Below are 22,291 nucleotides of genomic sequence, written 5' to 3' on the forward strand. Positions count from 1 at the left end.
GGCACCATTAACACAATTCCTCGAAGCAGCACGTTATAAAGTCGCTTTTTCTAATGGCCCCTGCCTAATTAATTAACAAATTATTGCAGCTCAAAACATCACAACATCAATTCTTTTACTTGGTGTCCGTTACAAATTTTCTAACACCGTGGATTAAGATGTTTGAGTAGATTTATTAAAGGATAGCGGGATTGGGCGGATATTATAATTTATTATATTAATGAATCGACCGATTTTTGGCCTTCGATTTTCTGTTTTAAGGCGGGATCAGGGATGAACCAAACAATAGAGACATAATATTTTTTATGTTGTATCAATTCGTCGTATATATTTAAGTTAATTTTATGATTCCAATTAATTGTTCTTATGCGGGCTCTTACATTCTATAACGCCTGCACTTGTCTTTAGGATTAATAATGCCCTCGTCGTCGTTATACGTAGATAAAATATGAGATAATAAAAATGGAAATACCCTGTATTTGATTTTTTAGAATATATTATAGTGTCTCTCGCACAACTAATATGAATGATTAGAGTGACATTTCATGAGTATGATTTATTATATATTTTTCCAAAATATATTCCAATAGTAATCAGTCTACCTTCTCCGCATTGGTTGTCAAATAACAGAAGCTTACATAGAATTGAATTTTGTTAGTAATGATCTTCGATAGTATGTAGTACAAATGTTTATTTATAAATATATAAACGTATAAAAGTAACATTTTTTTCTTTAGATGTTTTTCGGTTTTTCTAATTATTTTCCTTTTTTAAACAGTCGAATATATTTAAAATGACATTCATTCATACGTGTCTATATTCACCACACTGCCTCCACCCGCCCATGGTCTAAAGAACGCCATATTTCTATTTATTTAAAGAAATTTATGAATTAAATAAATCTCACCTAGCCACACCACTGCTTATCGCAGACTGTTAGCAGGAATACTTTTATATATTAATAATAATATAATTTTTAAATGGTGTACATACGCCTTACGACAGCTTCGGACAATAGAAATGCATTTATGTTTACGATTCGATGTTTTCATTGGTAAACAGTGGAAATGATCAGTCCACGTGGACTAACGGTTTGTTAGATGTTTACCGAATTTGATACGGGAAGTAAACATTACTTTTCATTTTTTAATTGGCATGAGTGCCGTTCGTATTTATTCATAATGATGGAATGCATAACTTATACAAAATACTTGAATATAAGTTCTAATTTCGCAACTTTAAAGGCCTATAAGAATTTTTTTATGTCACAGCATTATTTTCACGTTATCAACTCACTCCCGAACAATGTATTAATTTATAAATTTTGAAAAAACTATCAATAGTTTGAAGTTATAATTGTTTCTTTTTCCAATCTTGAAATTTAAGTACAAAAATGTTTTAAACAAAATTCAAATTAATTAATTTGGTGGGTGATCCATAAATTAATAAATCCGAGTTGTTAATGTACGGTAATATCACTTAATATGATATGATATAAATATTTCGAGGAATACGTGGTTTCTATACGTAGTTTATGTTTATATAAATATTTATACAAAAATATTTATTGTTTATTCATTTAATAACAGTGAAGAAATATTTTCAATAATTATAAGGTGTGTTGTGAAGAAATTCCGTAATCAAATGATTTCAATTATCTAATATAATATTATGTGCATTAGTGTAATCTGTTAATACATGATGTTCATGTTTACTGTACACGTCTATAATTATTCAACTTTGGGAGGTCCTTCAAAAGTGACAATTATTGAATAGAAAAACCGTTTCTTTAGTACCAATCGATTCAACAAATTCTTCGAGGTTATTCAAAAATAATAAAAAAAAAACAATTTAAATGCCACGGTAGTTATCTCCGTATCTAAATTACCTAAAATATCGATAATTCTTGTAAGAAACAACTATTTTTCCCATGATTTGTTTGTCAGAAACTAGATTTCAAAATTCTTGTTTGTATACGAAATGGAAGTTTTATCAGCATATACATATGGATTTATAATTAAAAATACCTACATTTGAATACGTAAAATGTTAGTAGACGCAGATAGTGTCGCTACTTTTTAGTCAATCAACAGATTTATTGCTTTATTTTAAGTATATTTCGTTTAGTAAATGTCTATGACACGCTAATGGTACGTAGTTAAGTAGTTTTTAATGTCTTAATGTGATACTTTACTTCATTCTTGTGATATTGTGATGTTCATATCAAAGAGTAAAATTTGTCTGAAGTTATAATTTAGATAAATTTTCTTATTTAAAAATATCTTGATGTGTCAATTATTGTTCAATTTAAGATTATGTTGGGTATGTAAACCCTGGAATACTCTAGAATTTTTGTTGGCCCGGTAACGGCATTTATATCGATTTATGGTACCATTTACATGAAACATTTATTCTGAACAGTTTCAAAAATTGGGAATAATCACTTCCTGTTGATGATAAAATGGGAACAAAGGATTAAAAATAACAAACAGACAGAATGACACGAAAGAAAAAAAACCTACATGAAGAACGGAGACAAAATGTGGACAAAATTTACTAATTTAATAATAAATGCAGCAGGACGAATATGTAGACAACAAGAGAATAAATTGGTGATCGAAGACAAAAAAAGACTGAATTAATTTAAAAAAATGAAGGAAACACCAAACGATTAACGATTAAGATATAAAAACAAATATTATATTATGGATAGATAGAGACAATATTTTAAAAGAAAATGTTATAAACAAGACGGAAAACAAAAAGACTAAAGGAGACGCAGGAGTAGCAGCAACAAATGATAAAATAAGCACCAAAGAAAAACAAGAGACAATATAGTAAATAGAATTAAGGAACCAAGAACAGAAAAAACAACAGCAAACATGGTAAAAGTAGTGAAAAAAGAAATAACAGAGACATTAAAAATAATAATGAACAAAATATATGATACAAAAGAATTGGCAAGTGGAAATATTTACAGCAATATACGAGGAAGGATATACATGAAACTGTGAAAATCATAGAGGAATCGTACACTACTAAGTATAGTCAGCAAGATATATACGAGAATAATAGAAAACAGACTAAGGGACGAAATAGGAAATACCATAAACAGAAGAACAACAGTTGCAAACTATACTTACTTATTCAACCCTGAAACATTTTCAGGAAGTATAACAGTAAAAGCAATAAGAGAAGACGGAGAGATACACCGTTTTAGATCTTGAAAAAGCATTCGACGGATTCAATAGTGATATATGAAAAATCCTGGTGAGTAGAAGAGTAGAAGAAAAACTAATAATCGGAATAAATGCATGTATGTGAAAGTTATACAAAAGGTATCAAATGTGCTGAAAAATACAAAAAAAGTAAAGCGAATATGAATACTAAAACTATTATAATTTCCCATGATGCCAGATGAAGTAAAGAAAGAAAAGAGCAAAAAGCCAAATTAAACAATATGAAGTCCCACACTGGAAAATGGAACAATGAGTCTGAGTTTTAGCACACATAGGTAACGCTATATATTTTTGGATACGGGTATATTTAGGAAAATTATTTGTGTTGGAAATTTGATGAATTGCTATCAAACCTCTGTCGTAGAACATTGGCCACGTAAATGTTTCTCATATATTGTTTACCAGATGGTTAATGATACACTCTGAAGATATTGTACCTAACCTAACCTAACATTATTACTACACCTTTTCTGGGGATTGTGATTTCTCTCATAGTAGTCGCTGCCTTCAGCTTAGCGGTGAGGCAGAAATGTACATTCCTTTTTGTCTTTCTATTGACGGAGACCGTTGAAGGCGTGAAAGCAAAGCAGGACATCCCAATGGTCCAGAACAAGAAAAGGAACACGAAGTACCAACTTCTCCTTTTATTGTAGTCATGTTGTAGTGCTGGGTCTTATTCTTTTTGCTTTGAATTTGCATATTATTAAATAGATAATTGGTTAGTGAAGCAGCAGCTAAATTCCTATCATACTCGATCACTTCATTGTTCACTACGTTATTTATTTAGAACCTGAAAGTTTTGATAAAACTTGAATTACTATTGTATCACTTGAGGCTGGAAATCAACCACGTTGATAGAAACGTAAATAGATCATTGTTATAATAGGAATAGGTAGTGGAAAACGTCTTTAGCTCTGACCTTAAAAATAGTTGCACATATTTCAATAGCAACGATGCAAAGAATTATTAAGATAGGTAGTAGGATCTTATTTCAAACGTAAAATTGTGTATTACTGTGACGCATAGCTCTATTCGATTTCGACTACCTCTATAAAGCTTATTTTTTCTACACTCTTCGATATGCGTTTTGGATGTCAGTCAGTAGATTCTATTATTTAGTGATGAAGTCATCAAATGAGAGGTTCCGTAGGCTTCAGTTTATTTAAGAATACTAAATTATAGTTTCTTGTAAACAATTCTACTCCCCTATATAAAGCATTATGCAAAACATAATCAATTAACGATATTGTGAGTGTCTCGAAAAACGTGTAGGTAGTAGAAGCATCTAATTATACATTCGAATTAAAACAATCAGTAGTAAATTTAAACAACCAGCATTTCGAAGACCTATTAATTTCAATATACAACGTGGATTTTTTAGGAAGAATGCACTAAGGCTTTGTTTCGTGCGATTATTTATCTACCCAGATAACAAACTCGAAAACCATCCATGCTTTTGTTCTTATGAATAATGACATATTGTCTAGTAATACTAAAAAATCTGCATATAAAATCGACCACCAAGACCATGTTGGGTATTTAAGCACAGAGATGGCTCGCGGTGAAAAATCGCAATATTTTATGTATCATGAAAACTGCACTATGGCGGAATTTTCTAATGATGTTTTATAACGTTTATTATTATTATTATTAAATCATTGTAACTGTTATGTTGAACATAAACCAAAATTATTACAGTTAGATCGTTGATTTTAATAACATGTAAAGTATAAATAATTAAGTGCGCTCCATGAGTTCTTGGCTTCATATAGTAATCGCTGGAGAGAAGAATCATTATTAGATGACCCACGTACCGAATGTCCTGTGATTGTGACTACTCCAGATAACATTAAATTAGTGGAAGAAATTCTAAGTGACCGACGCCAAAAAACAAAATAAATTGCAGCACAGACCGACGTTTTTAAAACAAATATTCTGAGGATATAAATATGTCAAAAATTAGTACAAGGTGGGTGCCTCGAATGTTGTGATCGATTATTAAAGCTTTGCCTTCGAGGACCAAGAAAGTGTTATCCGAACGATTGTAACGAATGAATGAACCATTGACTTTACTATGATCCGATATTCAAAACAGATTCCATGGAGTGGCATCGGAAAGATCAAGACGAGCACCAAAGATGGCCAGCCATTTAAGGAATCAAATACAAGCATGAACGAGGAGTATTCCTCTGACTTACTAAGGCAGTTACGTCAAAAAATTCTCGACAAAAGGGCGGCAGGCGAAGGGTGCGCTTGCTTCATGACCATGCTTCATCCACATGCTTCGCTTCTGTATCTACTATTGCTACTGTACAAGAATGTGTCTTTACAGAGAACAAGCACTCAGTATACAGTACTGATCTGGCCCTGTCCGAGTATTATGTGTTCGTAAAGCTTAAGATGACTGTCTTAAATCAGGTGCCTCAAATTTGGTTCTTTCTCGAAGCTATATTCTTGAAAAATGAGAGGAAAATGTGAAGCGACAATATGAACAACGCGAGAGAAGGAATCACACGGACTATCAAGTTCAAATATCTGGAAGTCATCCTAGACCAAGAAATGACATTCCAAGACCACGTAAACTAGCAGGCCTGATCGGAACACGTTCGAAGCTGGAACTGAAGACCAAGCTAAACCTCATAAAGACTTCTTATCGCTATCATGTTGTGTACATCTACAGCGTGCGGATACACACCTGTAAGAAGCCCACGCCTAGGAAAATATCAGCCAGAGGATCTTGAATAGGAAGAGCTTTCTCGCCCAACTGACCCATTCACATTAAAAACGTCAGCACTGACGAAAAAAGGAGGAAAGCCTACCTTGAAGAAAAGAAGACGAAAGCAAGACAATTTCACCTAAACTCATGGAAGTAGGAAGCAAAGAAAGCAGCTGAGAAGACCCCATCGGAATAGGTGTTAGGTTTGGAGGGAAGCTGTTTCTGAAATTGGTATTCGGCCTCAGTTAAAGTTTCAGGATCAAATAAATTTATTGAAAAATATAATTACTTCGCATCAACTACGTATCCAAAAGAGAATAATGAATAAAAACAGTTATAAATTAAAAACAACTCAGATTTCTATACATTAAAGACTGGGAGTATGAAAATCCTGGATGGTTGCAGCCCTCAACTGAATTCCCAGTTGCTGGAGTGGAATTGAATTTGTTGTTTATGATGAACCGGGTTGATCCGTTGATCCTTTAGATGTGGTTGAACTCCCTCCATAGAACAGCGAATATAAAGAATAATATCACCATAAATTTTACTAAATTTACTTTTAGAGTGTAGATAGATAGAGGCATATAAATTGGAACGAAGTCTTTGCCAGCTATATTAAGAGAGTTTTCATAGAGGGATTGTGGCAAAATTAATAATATATTTCCGAGCATTCGAATACTCATGTATTTATAGTCTTGGAATTAATTAGTTAAGAATTGCGGCATTTCAAATTCCGTTGATTCTTTAAAACATTATATGACTGTGGCATAATGCGATATTTAAATTCACGAAATAATATAAATGACAATTTGGACAATAAAGACAATGAAATATATAGAAATGTGAAAAATTTCCGACACTGCCACACGATCAGCCGATTCCAAAGAGCAATAAACAATATTTACATGCTCAGCGGATTCCAAACCACGGATGATTTGTCCATTAAGTTATTTTTTGTAAAAATGAATAGTCGTTTATTGTGAATAAAATATTTTTAAAAGAGTTAAAAGTGTCTCGAAGAACATTCCTACATTTTCATCTGAAAATAAAAAACAACATTCTATCAACAACTGGTATTGTAAAATTTTCACTCCGATTATCTTAATCTCACCAGTCATTTAATAAACCGACCCTGTTAAGAAGACAGCTATCCCGCATATTATTAAATCATTAATATTTTTAAGACTATCTCGCCATGATCTCGTGCTCTAAGGCGTGCAGCCACCATTCTAAACTGGCTACCGTACTAGAGATGTATCTCTCGACACAAAATAGTTTATTAAATTCAAAAAAAAAATATTAATAATTTCTAAGAGAAAAAGTTCTAGTAGCTCGTACCGTGTTCAAGATAACATCTCGTCATCGGATTTATCATTCAAATAACATTTTCAACGATGAGATAATAAAATTGATTTGTATTGATTTATCATATACGGATGAAAGGATTCGATAAGTATTGTGTATTAAAAAATATTCTGTACGTATCATTTGAACATAGATTAGCAAAATTAACTTCAGCAAAAATACGGAGCATGCACATTCTAACGCCTAATTTACACGGGTCAAGTAGAGTCGGCAAGTTAATTCACGCTTGATGTCGTCAAATCGGTGAGTTGGCAAAACCGATCAGTTGTTGCGTAAGCCAAGTGGTTTAGTTGTGAAGCGAGTGGCTCGGCGCAGTAATTACCCCCTCCGCCACAATTGTTCCCAGTTCTCTGTTCAGTTTTCAGGTTAGGTGAAGAGTTTGTCCTGTGGTTCATTATTTTTTTTAAGTTTTTAGTTACCTAACTTGGAAACTAGAAATGAAGTGGACTGGAAAGGAGACAGTGAAGTTTGTATAGAATATGTGAATTCTACAATATATAAATGAATTATTGAAACATCAATAACTTGTAATTAACTTGCAACCAATAATTGTTGCAAAAAGTCCATAAGTTTGGATCTGGGCTAATGAGCCAACACTAAAATGGTTCAATATTTTTGATATCAAATGTGTTATATCGGGTACTGGGGCAGATTAAATCAAAACTGAATCTACTAACTGGATAGCTCGACCACTCTACCCAACTCGTGTAAACCAAGTATAAGGGACTGAAAATTCATAGTTGTTGAATATAATAGTGTCCACAACCTGTTGAAAAATAACAAATAAAGAAAGGAAATCCACCCAAAGAGTGTCACAAGATATAATTCGGAGAGCTGATATAATGCTGATGTTCCATGAGTATATAAGGTAACAAAATAGATCTGACAGTTACCAATATATGTTAAGTCCAAAATTCGAGGCGAAGCATTGATATTTTGAACACGGTAAAAAAATGGTTATTGTTTTGAGATAATGGAAGAAAGTGATTTCCCAGATTTTCGTACAACTTTTTAAAGATTAACTTAGCTTCATTGTTTGTTAGTGATTCCACTATATCGCAACACAATTATGATTTGAATTTTAAGATAATTAAATAAATCAAATCCTTTTCGAAAAAAACTTGGAGTGGATGTATTTTTTGTTCTAAATGTTCTACTGAACACACTGTTTACATTACCACTACACCAACACTCAGAATTACATTTCTCGCGCGTGTAGATAACCAAGTTTACATTCAGTCTCTGAAGACGATAACCAGACAGTGTAACTGTGAGTGTTGGTGTAGTGGTAAAGTAAGCAGTGTGTTCAGTATGAATATCACCAACAATTCCAGAAATTCCAACTTAGTACTAAATGTTTTATTTTGATTGGAAAAGTTCACTTAAGCCACATAACTAATTAAAATAAGCACTATAATTTCCACGTGGAGATTTTTTTTGTAAAAATACTTGATATAATAAAAAATTCAGCATAAATTTCACTTTGAAACGAATCTAATTTATTTAAATAATAATGTTGTGAAAGAAAAAATGTTGAAAAATATATTTCCAATGGTGTTACTTCTCATTGTCTTTAATGTTATTTTATTTACAAATCTATCTGATTGTGTTCTTGAAGTATCAAATCACTTTTATTGTGGTTTGTAGGTATACAAAGTCGAATCTGGAACAGTTCTGGTTCTGGAACTGTAGTGACCAAAAAGGAATTTTAGAGGTAACCTACCATTACAAAAGTGACGCCACACGCAACGGAAAAAAAGACAGTATGGGGTAAAATATGGCCTAGAGAGATTACGGTATTAGCGTGTAACTTTGTTTGGTTGGATAGTCATATATATATATATATATGGAGGATAGAGAGAAAGAGAACAATCTGTATACATGAGAAGTGTTGAGTTGAATGAGGGAGGCGACACATTAGCATCAGGGTAAATTTTAAAAGAAACACGAAATATTATTAGTCGAAAAATACAAAATAAAATCACTCCAAGTGCGCAATTTCTCATAATAATTCATTTAGGTTATATTTTTTAACTTCGCAAGCTTCGATCCTTCTACACCAGTGTCATTCTAGAAGATTTTGTATCTGTTATTTATCGTATACAACTGGACACTTTTTCAACGTTTTTCTCATATGGGATACTCTTCCTTCTGTCTACTCTCCATAGTCTCATGTCACATGTATCAGAGATATTGTATTCTGTTACATATGTCATCTGTCATCTGTCATCCATCATTTGTATCAACATGATTAGGAGAAGACGACCATGTCAGGCTATAGACGCTCATTTTGCAGCTGATAAAAAGGATGCCAAAAAAGTATTACGTTTATTATATGCCGTGACGCAACACATTCGTCCATTATACATCGTATTTGATGTCAAAAAAGGCATAACGTTAGTAATGTCTCTTATGAAAGGAGAGAGAGAAACTATGATGCTTACGTAAAATATTATTTAGGGTATAATATGACCAAACAAAATTACACGTTAATGTTCTATTTTATCCTATATAGTTCATTTTCCTTCACCATTCATCTGATGACAATCCGGCATTAAAAAAACTGTCGAGGATCGATTGGATCACACACCACAGGAGGAGAAGAACTTCCTAAAACGTTATACCAAAATTTTTCAGAAGAATATTTTTCAACCCAAAAAGTTTCTGTCGCTATTTGAATTGCTTATCAAAAAAATCAACAAATTCCATGACATTTTGAATGTATTTTGAGTCACATGAATTTGGTAATTTTTACGGTGATAGCTCACCAAATTTGTATGCTTACTTTCAGTATTAGCATCATTATTAGACTATGGTTCTATAACATATTACTCCACTTTCAGGATTTTACTTACCTATAGTTTAAGTCTTAAGTCCATGGGTGAATACTTTTTAGTGGTGATAGAGCGAATACTCCTTAGAATAAATTAGAGGGATTTCCCACTAGAAAACCGAGAGCCGCATAACCGTGTTATGATAGAATGAGTTCTTTCTATCAACGAATTGTCTGTTCTTCAACAAATTACCCAATTGCCACCTCTAAATTAGAATCCTGGTTGGCGAAGATTCCAAATTGCGACAGAAGCCTAACAACACACGATAAACAAAATACAATCCCAACTTTTGAAAGATCCAAATAAATCGATCGTAGGTGTAGGAGCAGCTGTGGCAACTATACAAGCAGTTTCTCGGCAGAACTATTCGCTATATATCAATCCCTAACACATATAAACCAAAGTAGCGACCAAAACAATTTCCTCATCATCACAAAATCCCTTAGTTCCCTCTACTTTTTATCAGTAATTGATTCAAAAAACCCTTTAGGTAATTACAATGAGACAGAACTCTACATTGCCAAAGAATGAAAGTATAAATCATCTTTCTAGGAAACCCATCCCATATTGGTGAGGGCATATGTGATTAGACTTCTTTTGAATATATACTATAAAAGTATACAAAGAGGTACTGGAACTTCCACAAAGTCAAAGACCAAATCAACAACTCTCTTCCTCTTCCTAATAATACTTCATACCTCAAGTGATTTTTGATTCGCGCTGTAAGTCTTCCTGCCAGTTTACATCCGCCTGCTCGGCAAATCTAACACTATAAGGCCTTTCCGAAAATAAGAAATTTGCTTTGGAAATTTTATGAAAATTTGTTACAATTCCTGACATGAGGAGCCATGCAGAAGACCTAAAAATTTTTTTAATTAATACCTTAACTTTGCAAATAAGGAATGTTTTATATTTTAAATTTTCTACAAAATGAAGTCTTCACTTCACGGTTTTCGTAATCATGAATTCACCCACATATATGCCTGAAGTTTTATTTATTACCCCTTCATACAAGATTTATTTATTGTCCAGAGTAAATGTCGAGCTCAAGATAAAGCAATCAAGACTAATGATGAAGATGCGCATATCTTATTCGGAAAGCGGCACTAATGCGGTTTTAAATGCGATTGTAATCAACATAAAATTAAATGCGTTTATAATTTTGCTCACTGGAGAATAAATAATAAATTCAACACTGCTAATTTTTTTAATGGTTAGCTAATTTTTTTTATTAATTGCTCTATTATTTCAGTTAGTTTAGGAAAATTGGGAAATTATTTCTTAAATGCAAGAACTATAAGATTTCAGATTTAATTGTTTACGACTAATAATTGAAGGTTACCACTAAAAAATTTTATGCCAGTTGTATAAATTATTCCTCAGTTATTTTCACCCCACCTATTTTCATTAATTTTGGAATCACAAAGAATTGTAAAGTTTTGGTACTTAATCTGTACGAAATAAAAATCTACTAAGTCGGTGAATTCAGTATACAACAAAAAACATTTTGAATATATTTTGATGGACGAAATTGTCTATATTTTTGTAGTATAGAGTATTACAAACATTATATATCATTAGTTCCATTATTTAATGACTTACTGCACTATTAAAGGCTAACAAATTTATCACTGAAAGTGGAAAGGAAAAGCTGAGTCCGAAATAAAAGAGGTTAAAGAGTGGTGAAACATTAAAATATTAAACAGACAAATAAGTACTAGTGTAAAACGAAAAGTTACAAAGGATGCAGTAGAAATGGCCATCATCGCAGTGCTGGACCAAATGAGATGACGACTCCAAAAATATTGAAGATAATCCTCAAGCGGTACTTGATACTTGATTATCGTCGACATAGTAGGCATTTAAAAAAGTGGGGCACATCGCATATCAACTGAAAATTTGAATATGAGAAAGCTGTGCGCAAGATGGGTTCCGCGTTTGCTCACAATGGAACAAAAACAGCATCGTGAAGATGTTTCCATCAAGTGTTTGGCAATGTTTCACAGAAATAGAGCCGATTTTTTGTGCCATTTCATAGCCTTGGTTGAAACGTCACTTCACAACTGAAACAAAGGACTGAAAAGGGAGAACCAGCTCCAAAGACCGTTCCATCTGCAGGCAAGGTCATGGCGTTAGTTTTTTGGAATGTACGTGAGATGATTTTCATTAACTATCTTGAAAAAGGAAAAACTATTAGGGGCGAGTATTATGCGAACTTATTGCGACGTTTGAGAAATCAAGCAAAAACGGCCGCTTTATGCTAAGAAGAAAATGATGTTTCATCACGACAATGCACTAGCTCACAAATTGCAATGGCCAAAATTAATTAATCAAAGTTTGATTATTAACTACAGTTTGAATTACTACTTCAAATTAACTAAAGTTTTAATTACTACTTCATGTGCCCTATTTGCCAGATTTAGCCTTCTCAGATTATTTCCTGTTCCCAGGCTTGAATAAAATGACTCAGTGGTCAAAGATGTTCCAACAATGATCAGGTGATGTCGGCAGTTAATGGCTATTTTGAAAAGCTTGATGGACCTAAAAGGAGATTACATTAAACAATAAATATATTTTTTTCCAAAATTTTTGTTTACTTTGTTGGGCCATTTACTTCTGAGACCATCCTCATAGATGACGGATATGTTGGAAGAAATAAATATTAGAACAATTCGAGAACAAGTTTTTTATTAAACACTAACTAAGAAGAATCTTTTTTTTTTGTTTTTCTGCGTTTCAAACATTTCCTAATTGTGTAAGATAAAAAAATCTACTTGGGAATTTAATTATTGAACACAATATGTTTTCCAGTTATCTACTATTTATATATTGGAAAATGGTCATTAAATACCGTTGGCTTTCGGTTATAAAACTGCTTTTCTATTATTAAAGTCTAAGTACAAAATTGTCGGTTTGGATTTGAATCCGAAAATAATTGTAATAAATTTGTAGATGAAAAGTCAAATCACAATAGTTTGTGAGGAGATTGGTAAGAACCATAATGATCTTAGAAAGCTTGGTTTTGTAAAATACAATATCTTGGACTTACACCAGACTTTAAAAATCTTTGTCTTTTCTTTTCTTAACCCTACTGATGTAGGTGATTGGTTCGTATTTGATATTACGTAAATTTGCCTCCAAGATGAAACACACTCCAAAATAAGTCACATTATTACATATCTTGAAATGTTAAAGCAATTCCATACTAAGACTTCAAAGTATAATAGCTTTATGGATAAACTTTGGACAAAATTATTAAAATCAACAGAACTCCTACTTCTCGTAGTGTCATGAAACTTTTGAAATTTTTTGCCAACAAATAATTACTTAATTGAATAATAATAGTTATATTAATAAAATTTCATAGACAGATGATTCGACAGATGTATTCGGATGAGTAATGTCGGTTTTCGTATGTGAAAATTCCTATCCCGCCCAAATTTAAACATTTCATAACTTGTTGAGACTAGTCTCTAATTATAAGAAGAGTACAGTTGCTTCACTTTCTTCTCATCATTCTCTTCTTGTTTATTGATGACGCAGTATGTTTCTATAATAAATAGTATGAAGTGCGATAAATATGACACTCGGATATTGTTTATTGGAAACAAAATTTAGAGCAGTCGTACCACCAACGATAATGTGAAATTTAGAAGAAAGACACAGTGAATGAACGAACAGCGGAGCGTTGGTTTAATAATTCTAATAGTGAAGATTTGACGCTTGAAGATGGTCCGTGCTTAGGATGTCCACCTGCGTGGGATACTGAGTTTACAAAAGAAGCAGTAGATAGCCAGCCAGCAGTCGCGCGTTATTGGACTCCTAAAGATACTACAAGCGAAAAATCTTGAGTTTCTGGTAGAATTATGAAGATTCAATGTACTCCGAAATCCATCCATATGGTCGAGATATCAATATCTAGGTAAATAGTGGGCAGCTGATGCGATTTTATGAGGTTCTATCGGAGGTTTGGTTAGACGAAATCGGGGTCTCTTACAACAAGACAATGCTTAGCAACATGCAACGAAAATTGCATGGAATGTAATCGAAGAACTTGGTGATATGGAACTCCTACCAAATCCAACATTTATTCCGGACCGTTCACTTAGATGTTGATAATGCAGCGTGACAATTTTTTTGCTTTTTTGCAATTAAGCCCAAGAGAAAGTTTTCAGAAAATACTAAAGAAGGAATTATAATTAGGGACAATTATTACATCACATTATATAAGATAAAATAAACCGTACGATATGGCAGCAGCACCAACATTGTCGAAAAAGCAAAGATCTGCAATGAAAGTTATGGATACAGCTTTCATTAGTATTAGAATAACAGAGAGAAATTAAGCTTGAAGGTCGACGTACACCACAAAATGTTCACCTTCAGTTCTTGAGTCAGTCAATATTCGCGACTTAATGCTGCATTACGATAATACATCGTCACACACTGTACAGAAGACACCTATTTGTTTGATTTGGCCTTGTGTGATTTCTGGGTAGTCTTTTACCTAAAAAATAATTTGCGTGGTCGATGTTTCACAATTGAGGATGACATAGATGAAGCGATTCATCATTTTTTGAGAACATTTCCAAAGATGACTAGTTTCAAAAGTGCTTTGATATAGGTGGTGATTACTTTGAACATTTATAAAATCACTTTCCTAAATATTTTTCTGTTTCTCAAAATCTATAGCGTCACCCTAGTCTAAAACGTTTCAACGTTTAAACTAACGTATGAAGTTATTGACTAGACTAAAATAAAAAAAACGTAGAATTAGTGGGCTTTATCCTTCCCGAACAACTCGTTAATTTCTCCTAATTATATACTCTCTCCAGACACGGTTATTTTCATCCAAGGCATTATATCTTCATGTAATTTGATCCTCTTTTATGTTATATAGATATTTCAAATAAGTTCCGATGTTTATCCAGCGTCAACAATCACCGACATATACCCAACGATAGAAAAGATGAAGAATAAAAGGTTGAACTTGGTCTCAGATTAGTGTACAATGTTTAATAATTTATATTACAGACATTTTTATTCTCTATTCATTTAAAAGCAAAATGTTATAAAAAAGAAACCATAATCGAGAAACTTTTATATCTACACCAATTTGTTTTGAACTACTTAAGGATTATACTATACAACAGTTTGACTGAAAAGTTCGTAAGATAGCATAAAAAGTATTTGTTTATATATATAATTCAATATAGTTGCCTTCCCCCAATACAACGATTATAGCTCATACAATTTTTCGAAATTTTTTTTTATAGAACGCTTCAGTTTCGGCGATAATCTTTTCATCTGTCTAACAAATATATTCTTAGGTCTGAAAACAGAAAAAGTCAATGGGAGCCAGATCTAATGAATACGGTAATTACGGAAGCAATTCAAGTAATTTTGACATCGTTTTCATTTATTTGTGCATTGTTTTAATGAAACGGCATCTTTTTCGTCTCTAAATGGGCCTATTTTTATAATGAATATCACGGAATAGGTTGAAAATAAAAATCTCTGTGATACTTATCCGATTATTTTCTTCCATATAATTTACTCACCATTTTGCTGTATTATATTAAAAGTCCAGTCTTTCAAGATATCTGCCAGTTTTTGAACAACAGTGTTTTTAGCTAGAACAAACCACATTTCCTTGCAAAAAGACATGAGCTGCCACCAAACACAGTCGTGATATTATAAAGTATTCTATGAAATGGTTTCTATTTTTTTCTACTGTATTTCAAGGATAAATTATTTACCAAAACTGTAAAGTTAAACAGTATTGTTTCCCATAAAACAGAAGAATCTACATTGTCAGGGGTTAACTCAATACAAAGATATAGTATTCTTGACAATAGATAATACTAAATGAAAATGGAAACTATTCATATATACAAATAATACTTAACATTATTTGATATCAATATTTTTCGACGTTGCGAGACAATTTTCGATTTTTACAGTGCAATTACCGCTATAATTTAATTTAATAAAAATTTCTCCGTTTCCAAAATAATGATTATATACCTGTTCACTCTATATATACGCCAAACATAATATGTAGAAAATTAAAGTTAACTAGTAAATATTAGAGAACCTGTTAAATAACCAACGAAACGCCAGTTAAAGGTGATAAATATTGATTATAAATTAGTGACTTTAATTATTTTGGGTAGTGTGCTTAATAAATCAATTTTTGTTGAGGATAAACATATTTCAAATGTCAAAAATCCAAATAAATTAATGGTTGGAAGTATAAAGATACTTTTCTTTTGGTTTGACAACATATAAAATATTTTTTTTATTAATTTATCATTTTATTCATTCAAAATACGCCCCAATGTGTGTAAATCCAACTTACAAATCGCCCGGGTTTCTTTGGCAACATAAACGACTATTACAAATGTCGACTTCTTAATATGAGTGATATGTCAATCGTAGGTACCTTGTAACATATTATAGAATTACTTACAAATATTTTACAAACTTTTTTCCAAATGTTTTTGTTTTTTAAATGAATTTTGATAGTAGTTAATATTGTTTGAAATATTTATACTTCGGTTTTTCAAGTCAAAACGTTTATGGTCAGAAAACAAATTCCGCTCCACAACTTACAGGTAGTTACTCAACATTAGTTCAGGATTGCGATATTTAAGCAACAACAAGACAACTCAACATCTCTAGCACTGCAATTACAATAGTAAATACTGTTTTTGTCACACGAACAAAATGCGTCATCACCAAGTTCAAACACAGTGTCCAGTACCCAAAACCGCATTTATTGATACAAAGGAATGAAAGCTGCTGCGGCTCACAAAGAAATGTGTGAAGTTGATGACGACCAAAGAGCCATAATTGAAGAGGATTATCATATAGCTTGTCGAGAAGTTGCGAAGAGGCTACATGTATCACACACAACAATTGAAAAACACTTAAAATGTCTTGGGCTCTTTAAGAAGCTTGTTATTTAGGTACCTCAAGAAAGTTATTTAACACAAAGAATTAACATTTGCGATATTTACCTTAAACGAAATGAAACCGGCCTTTTCTTGAAAAGAATCATCAATGGTGATGAAAAATGGGTACTGTACAGTAACATAATTCGAAAACAATCATAGAGCAAACACAATGAACCAGCACAAACCACATCGAAAGCTGAAAAACAACAAAAAATCTGAAGCTCTCAGTTTGGGATTACAGGATTAATTTGGGATTACAAAGGTGTTGTGTTTTTTAAGTTGCTTCCAAGAAACCAAACGATCAATTTTGATGTTTACTATCAACAGTTAATGAAACTGGATGAAGCAATCAAAGAAAAGCGGCCAGAATTGTCAAATCGGAAAGGTTTAGTGTTCCACCATGATAATGCAAGGCATGTCTTTGTTAACTCGTGGGAAACTATTGGAGCTTGGCTGGAAAGTGATGCCATATCCCCCATACAGCCCTGATCTGGCACTATTTATTTCAAAGTTTGCTGAATTTTTTGAATGTTCAAACTTTCACAAATAACGATGAACTTCAATCGCACCTTGTTCAGTTTTCAGCTGATAAGGACCAGAAATTTTATGGGCGCAGAATCATGAAGCTGAAAGAAAGATGACAAAAGGTCATTGAGCAGCATAAAAAATATAAAATTGATTAAAAACTATTCTGTTAAATAAAGTGTTTTATTTTATATTAAAAAACCGATATTTACTAGTCTCCCAGACCTTGCTATATTGAATAATAATTCAATATTAAAAATAATCTTGTTTAGTAAACATATATTTTCATGAACTATTTTCCCACATTTATCACAAAATTTGGTGCGATGTAAGACATAATTACTAATTAAATAAAATATAAAATGTGGTAAAATAACATTCAGTCAATTCTTAACAATAACAGAAAACTTGGTGAAACTTCAATTAGCGTTTTCTTCGAAAAAGCTGAATTGTAGTTACGTAGTTGTAGTATTCTCCCTACAAATTAAATCATGCACCTTAGATAGCACATTTCTGTTTCTTAATTAAATATCCCCGTTGCAATACCCTGTAAAATCGTCACTCATATGCTGCATTCTGCATTCAAAAAAATCCTTCATTTCAACGTCCCACACAATTTTTTCAAAAGACACAATCAGTCCCAAAGAGATCCAATTATTCCAAAATTGATTTCATAATTTATAAGTGATACATTGTTGCGATAATTACCTGTTCTTTTATTTTGAGTATCAATATTAATTGATGGATGTAGTACTAAATGTCAATATTGATAAAAGAAACCAGTATATTGAATATATGAATAAATGGAGCAGTTAATGGAGTCTGTTATTTTATTATGTCGATGTATTAAAGATATTCACTATAATGTATTTGTTGTATTATCATATTTCATTATTCAAATTCTATTAATCATTCAATTCAATGATTAATTTGTTGAAAAAATAGGTACAATACATTAAGATTAAATTACGATTATGCTACATCAAAAAAGTGTTGAATATATATGTGCATAAAATCCGAACAATTGATAATTCAACTCTAACACTATGTCTTTGGCAACAACAGCGGACTGAAACGTTCGGATTGAACCCATTGCAATATCTAGTTTAAATTTAAAATATAAAAATAAGCCCAACGACATGGATGATAAATTGAACAGTACTCAAGATATCACAGAAAATCATACTACAGAAATAGGTCTGTCGCTATAGATTTACGTACAGCTGGAGCATGTAGAGGTTCCTAGAAATAAGAAAAGACCAGCAACTGAAAAACTATATCCTGAAACAAAATTTCAAGACAATTTGATTGGATTAGAATTAAAAAGCTTAATCCACTAAGTTAACTGGATGATGATAACGATTTACATTCTTTTCGCAGTATTATTATATAGAGTCCATGATACGCATGCCAAATATTACCAAATAAAATAAATTTTACTTTATTTTCAGGTTTCTATGTCTATTGAATTTAAAATCAAACAATAGAAATATTGTCGTTGTTATTTTCCTTACTTGACTATTCCAATTTATTTTCACCTCAGCTTATGAATGTGTTATCGACGAGAATAGATTCAACAACTAAAATATTTTTTCATTCCTCTTGAATTTCACTCAACCCGCGTTGGTATCAATAAAAAATTTCCATTCGGACTAAATTAAACTAACTATTCTCTGGTCAATCTCCAACAAATTGGATATTTTTGGCATTCCACAAATACGAGGGTTGCTTGAGATAGACAAATAGAAACAAATATTTAAAATTGGATATGGGTTCATTGTTTTTCAAAATAATCTCCATTAAGATCAAAACATTTTTACATACGTTTGAACCAATTGTCAAAACATATTTTCTATTCCGTTTGAGGTACTTAAAAACATGTGATTTGAACGCATCACCCGCTTCTTCAGATGTATAAAAACCTTGACTTGGCAATTTATTTTTGTTCCGCGGGAATAAGAAGAAATCATTGGGACTGTGTGGTGGATAAACCATCAATTCGATGCTGAGACGTTTTTGTTTGAACTGATGTGTAAGAACTCGCATTGTTGTGGAGAATGATTTGTCTTCTGCGATTGGTTACCCTGATTTTTTCGAACACTTGTGGCAACCAAATGCTGGTATACCATTCAGAATCGACCCACATAATGGATTGTTGTTTAGCTCGACTTCATATGCATAGATCCATGATTCGTCGCATGTCATGATCTTGTAGCGTCCTTTGAAGCACCGCGGTTACTGAATTTTTTCAGCACCAAACCACTTTTTTTGAGTGATTGTCAAATGAGACGGAATCTAACGCGATGAAATATTTTTGACAGATGAATGTTCATGCAAAATTGAAATAATGTGAGTGTAACTAATGACAAGTATGCCTCAATGTCACGGTATGTCACATAACGATCTTGTAATTTACGCGCTCATCACAACAGCCGATTTTAGACGACCTTCACTCGTATGACAACACATTCTAAGTACGTTCACCATTAAAAATGTAACTTTATTATGACAATAACAGATTTGACATATTCACATCAGTGGTGCCATATCTCGAAACATAGGTAGCTACCCTCGTATACTGGAATTTTATTGCAAAACTCTCTCATTTATATCAATACATTTTGTTACAGAAACTCCGGAACTTGGATGGGTCCTAACATTAATAATAGTATCTTTAATATCTGCACTAATAGGAGCTATAGTTATGATAGTAGTTCTACATTGTAAGCGATTGAAGACGACGCCTGTGGACGGTTTGTATATTTTTAGATATTATTTTCAAAAACATTTTCAAAAGTTCCACTCTTCTTTTATTATTCTCATTAATATGCCAAAACACCGCTGGAGGTAGTTGATGTAAAAGACAAATACATAAACATTAATTTTTTATTGAATCGAGTCATAACTCGACCATCCTAACTTGGCTCTAGGATATATGCAAATCACAAGAAGAAAAAGAATATCGGAATAGAGATAAAAAACTATTTCACGACTATACCAATGTTTGCAGGTCGAGGGTGGTTCAAATATGAAGCGGAATTTTTCTGTAAAAAAATTTGATTATTAAGTTACAGAGCTGGAAATTTTTACAATTTTTCTTAATAATCTCCGTCACACTCTACACACTTTTGCCACCTCTCCGCAAACTTTCGGATGCCTTTTTCGTAAAAATTCCTCGGCTTGTCACGTAACCATTCGCGCAGTAAGGATTCTAGTGGACCAAATAAATAATCGCATGACAACAAATCAGGACTATACGGAGGGTGTTTCCCAACTCAAATCGTTCAACGTTTCCATCGTAATTCGAGCTGTATGCGGTCTGGCATTGACTTGCAGCAATATCGCACTACGGATTGGAATATCGCTTCGTTTTGATCTGTAGACACGCGTTCAAAGTTCGATGTTCAGTGAGAAAATCAAAAGCATGTACTCCTCTCAAAACAAGGTACACAACACCATTCCCGCTGACAGTGTAACATTTAATTGGCGCACCTATCAATAAAATTCACCTCAACGTTATTTTCCTTGCTTTATTGTTCCAATTTTCTCCCACCTCAGCTTATGAATGTGTTCTCGAAAAGAATAAATCAAACATCTGAAATATCTTTTCATTCTTCATGAATTTTATTTAATCTTCTTATAACGGTTAGTACCAATAAGAAAGTTTGTGTATCAGACAGCTTAAGCCCGATCTTGTTCAGCATCATAATGGATGAGATTATAAACAAGGTAAAGCAAGCTGGAAGAGGATACTGGATGAGGAACAAAGAAATAAAAATAGTATGTTATGCAAATAACACAGTGATCATCTCAGAAGACGAAGAAAACAAAGGCTGCTGTATAGGCTTGATTAAATAGCGAAAGCTTTTAACATGCAAATATCCCTGAAGAAAACCAAATACTTTACAGTATCCAGATAACCGAGAAGATGTAAATTCACAATATACGATCAGAGTGTAGAACAAATCATATCATTGCAATATCTTGGAAGGAACATAACAAGTAATAGAAATCTAAAGAATGAAGTGAAAGCTCAAACAACAAAGGCGTTATTAGTATCAGGGTACCTGAGAGATGTAATTTGGCGGAATAAATGTATGACCACTAGGAGGAAACTCAGAATATACAAGATCTGTGTGAGATCAGTAATGACAAACGCGATAGAGACACACATTATTTGACCCCAAGAGAAATTATGAAATAAGAGAGATATATATGGAGTGAGATGGACAAGAAATCGGCGAAAGAAATGGAGAGACCACGTAGGCAGAATGTCAGATGACAGGTTGGCAAAGATTGCAAAGGAAGAGAAACTGAATACATCCCGACCAACTACATGATGGTTTTAACGTACAATGAAGAAAACGAACTTTTATTTTTAAGGAAGTCACCATATAATACGGTGCGTTCCCAGTTCACTGTTCAGTAAGAAAATCAACAGCAATTATTCCTCTTATATCCCAAAACACGGTAGACAACACCTTTCCCGTTGACAGTGTAACCTTCGCTTTAACTTAAGCACATTCGTCTTTCTTCCAAACAATAGAAGTGCGATTATTCTCCGAAATATAATGGTGTACCTAAGTCATTTCTGTGGTCAATATTCATATATACACTACAGTACTGCATCATTTTCTCCAAAAAAATGTAATA

General features: G+C 32.6%; 1 protein-coding gene across 2 annotated transcripts in view; it reads left to right on the plus strand.

The window, feature by feature from the left end:
- The window catches only part of LOC130903499 (uncharacterized), a 190,055-nt gene that overhangs the window by 158,942 nt on the left and 8,822 nt on the right, over positions 1 to 22,291 (plus strand). For both annotated transcript variants that reach the window (XM_057815630.1, XM_057815629.1), the window contains exon 3: positions 20,269 to 20,391. In XM_057815630.1, the coding sequence (XP_057671613.1) occupies positions 20,269 to 20,391 (123 nt within the window). The remainder of the gene's footprint in view (positions 1 to 20,268; positions 20,392 to 22,291) is intronic.

Source organism: Diorhabda carinulata, chromosome 2, assembly GCF_026250575.1.
Source record: "Diorhabda carinulata isolate Delta chromosome 2, icDioCari1.1, whole genome shotgun sequence".
Taxonomy (NCBI): Eukaryota; Metazoa; Arthropoda; class Insecta; order Coleoptera; family Chrysomelidae; genus Diorhabda; species Diorhabda carinulata.